Source organism: Amphimedon queenslandica, unplaced genomic scaffold (assembly GCF_000090795.2).
Source record: "Amphimedon queenslandica unplaced genomic scaffold, v1.1 AMPQUscaffold_12984, whole genome shotgun sequence".
NCBI classification, from domain to species: Eukaryota; Metazoa; Porifera; class Demospongiae; order Haplosclerida; family Niphatidae; genus Amphimedon; species Amphimedon queenslandica.
This window is the reverse complement of record NW_003546780.1, coordinates 5,627-10,749: the sequence shown is the minus strand read 5'-3', so window position 1 is coordinate 10,749 and position 5,123 is coordinate 5,627. Positions and strand designations below refer to the sequence as shown.

The 5,123-nt window shown below is 35.9% G+C and overlaps 1 protein-coding gene across 1 annotated transcript in view; it reads right to left on the bottom strand.

Annotated features, from left to right (window-relative positions):
* LOC109585918 (ubiquitin carboxyl-terminal hydrolase 24-like) overlaps positions 1 to 5,123 on the bottom strand; it is a 52,188-nt gene that overhangs the window by 43,731 nt on the left and 3,334 nt on the right. The window contains exons 5-13 of the mRNA XM_020002064.1: positions 4,904 to 5,024; positions 3,045 to 3,148; positions 2,889 to 2,996; positions 2,555 to 2,653; positions 2,149 to 2,310; positions 1,657 to 1,805; positions 1,504 to 1,553; positions 1,275 to 1,315; positions 1,083 to 1,214 (exon numbers count right to left, since the gene is read on the bottom strand). Coding sequence (XP_019857623.1) covers positions 1,083 to 1,214; positions 1,275 to 1,315; positions 1,504 to 1,553; positions 1,657 to 1,805; positions 2,149 to 2,310; positions 2,555 to 2,653; positions 2,889 to 2,996; positions 3,045 to 3,148; positions 4,904 to 5,024 — 966 coding nt within the window. The remainder of the gene's footprint in view (positions 1 to 1,082; positions 1,215 to 1,274; positions 1,316 to 1,503; positions 1,554 to 1,656; positions 1,806 to 2,148; positions 2,311 to 2,554; positions 2,654 to 2,888; positions 2,997 to 3,044; positions 3,149 to 4,903; positions 5,025 to 5,123) is intronic.

Sequence of the window (5,123 nt, the reverse complement as noted above, 5' to 3'; positions counted from 1 at the left end):
GACATATAACACTATCACATGTTTCCAGTAGATCTTTAAAGGCTCGTCATGACTTGGTATGGGACAAATGAGAGGTGCCTCCTGTTTAGCTGGAGCTAGCAATTGAGAAGTAGAAGAGACATCAGAGGCTGTCACCTCATCAAGACTTATCAGCTTATGATGAGCAATAGGACCCCAAATCTTGTGTACATCCATACACTTTTGGCAAAGAAACTTGTTGCAGTCTTTGCAGTATCCAGTGGCATTAGCTGTAGTACAGTTGTCACAGGTGACCTGTTGAGGATCAGCTACTTTCTTCATTAGACTGTATATCTCTTTGAAGTTGTTGAGAGTGAATGCTACAGGAAAGGCTCCTGCTCCTTCTTCTGGTAACTCTGTACAATGACGACAAGTGGGACAAGAGAGGTAATAGGTCTCATTCTTCTTATCCAGAGGTAATCCCTCCAGACAGTGCTCACAGAATGAATGTAGACAAGGTAAAGTCTTAGGGTTGGTATAGTGGTCAAGACACACAGGACAGGTGAGCTGTTCCTCCAGTTTGAGGAGACCAGGAAAAGAAGATGAAGATGGTCTGGTTGCCATTTCAAGAAAAGAGTAAAATTGTGTAAGTAAAGCAAGAACAAAAAATGTGAAGAGAGATAAAGGTAAAAGATGGTAAATGAAGATAGAGCAAGAAAGAATGATAAGAAAATGAAGAATGAACGAGAATGAGAGTAGCCTGGGGAAAGATAGCCCTGATGACCTCTTGGAGTATTCTATAGTCTCGTGACTACAGGAAGTTATGATAGTACATTCCTTTATTATAACAACCAGTAGTAAAGGTAAATTTACATTAAATTTCATATGTACATGTACATGTACATGCAATATGTATGGGCATTTAGACAACTTAATAAAATTTTGTGAGTTTTAATTTTGACACACAAACAATACATTGCGCATATAAAAATTGAACTCTTAAGAATGCACTTCATCTCCTCTATAAAATCTTCCTATCTTTCTTCCACTCCAACCAGCCTTTACTAACCCTCCCCCTTCTCTCTCTCCCCCCCCTCTCTCTCCCTCCCTCCCTCTCTCCTTACTCTTCTATCAGAGGCACAGGCATCAGGATTAGCAATGAGTGTGTCCCACACTTCATTGCATCTTTTAAAAGGAAGATAGAGTGAGCCATCTTGAAGTAAGAAGTGTAACAACTCAAGATGAGCATTTATACACTAAATAAATAAATAAACAAATAAAAAAATTAATAAAGGAAATAAAAAGAGTCACTTTACCTCTTCTTGTGTGTAACGACCATCAATGATGGTATTACCAGCTATTGAGTGAAAGGAGGGGGGAAGAAAGAAAAAGAAAGAGAGAGAGAGAGAAAGAAGGAGTGAATTGTATATAAAGGAGAAGGATAAAGGGTAAAGGCATAGATACGATCTAAGATACACATGAAATACTGTATATGTATCATCATAATAGTAAAGGTTTATCTATGGCAAAGGTTTAAAAACTCACTTAGTTCTTCTCCTTTTTCTCTGCAGGCAGCAACTGTTTTAGCATGAATCCTAAACAAAATATCATTAACAATCAATAACACAAATACATGTACATCTACATGCAGTATTAAGATACATCTATAAAGCATTACTATCATTAATATCAATGTACTTGTTCATGGTTCCAGAGACAGTTCTCAACAGGTCGTATTGTTTCTGCAGTTCTGCTATCTGTTGCTGGTCCTTGTGTCCATAACTAGACCTGAACATTCCTTTAGCTAGTCTGTGCAACTGAAGCAATGCTGATACTACCCACTGACACTGAGAGAGGAGGAGAGAATTAAGAGAGAAAAAGACAAAAATGAAGAACCAATTACTACATTTATACTGAATACTGTAAAACTTTTAAAGCTGTTAAGTGCAAGTGTGGACATTGATCAAATCAAATTTACCCACAAATTTTACTAAAAAAATTTTTCAATTTTAAAATACCTGTATGCATACATGTACATGTAATAAGCAAATACATACATGTACATGTACATATAATCCATTTCTCCTTTATACTACACACTCTTCATCTCCCTTTCTCCCTCATCCCTTCTCTCCCCCCCCCCTCTCTCTCAGTTTCTCCCTCCTCCTCTCTCTCCTCCTCTCTCCTTACTTTCTTAATATCTTCAACACATTTACCAATATAGTTTCTCTTGTCACTGTCTTTGGTATGGAATGACTCTATCAGTATCGAGTGATGAGAGTCCAGGGCCAGCTCCACCATCTCACGACTCAACTGAGGCAAATGGGCCAGACCCCATAACAGCTCTAAAATCTATAGGGCAGCCATCAAAAATTTAATGGGCAATCCGATAAAATTTTATCAACAAGGAAAAACAACACAATTAATGTATAAATACTAAATACTAATAAAATACATAATTTTAATGAAGCAAAACTATAATATGTACATGTACATGCATGCTGAAAAAATTTTATAGTGACACTGGGTGGACAAGAAAACATTTTTATGGCTGATCCAACAAAAATGTAGTGGGTAGGCAGTCAAAATATGATACCTTTGAAGCAGTCTTTCCAGTCCTATCGTCTTTCCCAATCTTTCCAATCAGTCCTAGCAGCTTCTCTCTGTATCTGTCAGAAGAGGCTTTCTCCCAACTCTAAAAAAAGAAAAAAAATGAAAATACATTAGAACTTCTCTTAATGGACACTCTCTATAGCGTACACTTCCATTTAACGGACAGCACCTAGTGTACCAATTACATTCCTTACTGTATAAAATAACCTCCACATAAAGGACACCTCTGTATAACAGAGACACTTTCTTGTCCCAAAGTTTCCATTATATAGAGGCTAGTCAGTACATGTATCGTTACATGTATACATGTACATTACTTGTTGAATTAGTTGAAATAAAGTATCCATATGTTGTGGTGAGAATCTTGAAGCTGCATACGCTAGTATATTATGAATGTTCTCCACTTGAGCAGGATTCTTGTCAACCTAGACCACACCCATTTAAAACCACACCCATTTAAAAACCACACCTACCTGCATGTCCCATATAGTGTTGAGTTCGTCTGTCGAGAGGTCGGTACCCAAAAACTCGACGATTGATTTCACTTTATCACAATACTGGGCCTGATGTAGATTACCTGCATAAGAAATATGATGGAAATTACATGTACATGTAGGTCTGGTAGAACAAGGTGTAACTAGTTAATAAATAAATTTTATTATTCAATTGCAGTGAATTGCCCATTCAAAAATTGTATGAAAGCACATTCAACTAAATACAAGACCGAATGTTCATGCATCCTTTACTTGATCTCTTTATAAATGCATAAAACGTTACAAGGCTATCGTGGGTCGGACTATAATGATATTCATTACTTGTTACTGAGGCTTGTAACACGTTGTTGGAATCCACTCCAACTTATTACGTAGCATATTATACATGTACATGTACATATTCTATTATTAATGTACGTGTAGCCATAAGGACAATAATGTATGTACATGTACATGTATGTACCGTAAATGTTCAAATAAAATTGCGTAAAATAAAAAAAGAAAAAGTAAAACTGAGATTCGAACTGGACCTCCAGGTTCATAGCACTCAGCTTAACAAGTTAGGCCATTTGGGACAGTCTAAAGATTGTAGTACTTATATTGACTAAAATATGCGTATCTATACTTGGAGATTCTTAGTACCAGGTGTTTATTCAAGCCTGGCTTTTATTTGAACATTTACGGTACATGCATGTACAACGAATAATGTGATATGCATTTTGAGCAACTTCAAAGATTCATTAAAAATCTAATTTTGATCGGAATCAGCTCAAACTTACTACACAGCATAAGAACATGTACATATATGTATCAGAAAAAATAATTAAAGTAGAGGTTTCTCTTCTAGTCATTTTTGGCAAAAATTGGCTAAGGATCCTGTACTATAGTACAGGGACTACAGTCAGAAACCCTAGTAACATGCAGCTGGAATATACTATTAGATGTAGCATAACAACAATATATCTGAGCTATTATTAATGAAGATGTGTATTAAGTAAATGCTGCTTCTGAACTCTAAAACTCTTAGTCAGAATCAGATCAAATTTAAATTTATCATCATTTTATACCAAACATCATTAGTGTATTAATTCTTAATGTATTTAATTACAATGATGACATAAAATAGCCATGAATAATACATTTTATTAATTAATACATTATTACATTAGAGCAGGGCAATTGCAGTGAATTGCCCATTCAAAAATTGCAGCTAAGCATATTTACACAGGCGAAAGAGCCAATGTTCATGCATCCTTTACTTGGTCTCTTTATAAATGCATAAAACGTTACAAGGCTATCGTGGGTCGGACCATAATGATATTCATTACTTGTTACTGAGGCTTGTAACACGTTGTTGGAATCTACTTAGTAACACAGTCACGTTACTAAGTAGGATTGAGTATACAGGAAAATACAAGACTATACTAGAATATACTAGAATATACTAGAATATAGAGGTACATAAACTAGGCATAGATTAGATAACCAGTGTATTATAATTAATAATAATTAGTAAATTTATTAATATTTATTAAAGCAGGGCAATTGCAGTGAATTGCCCATTCAAAAATTTTGCATTACAAAAAACGAACTAAATTCTAATCCAGTTGTTCTACCTTGATCTCTTTATAAATGCATAAAACGTTACAAGCCTATCGTGGGTCGGACTATAATGATATTCATTGAGGCTTGCAACACGTTGTTGGAATGAATTAAAAGATGTTGGAGCTAATTTTCAATAAAAGCATGGGCCATTTTTAAAAACAAGCATTCTCCTTTAAACTTGAAAAATTTAAGGACGTAATATGTATCAAAAAGAGTACAATTAACACACACACCTCCGAATGCTATTGATAAGACCTTATTCTCAATGAGCCACGCCCTTACTCTCTCGACTGCTATTGGGTTCTTTAGACCAGTACGAGCAGGAGAAAAGGGTTCCTCTGTTAACCTAACAACCTTGAGAGAGAGAGAGAGGGAGGGAGGGAGAGGGAGGGAAAGAGAGAGAGGGAGAAGGAGAGAGAGAGAGAGAAGGAGGGAGGGAGAGAGAGAGGGAGG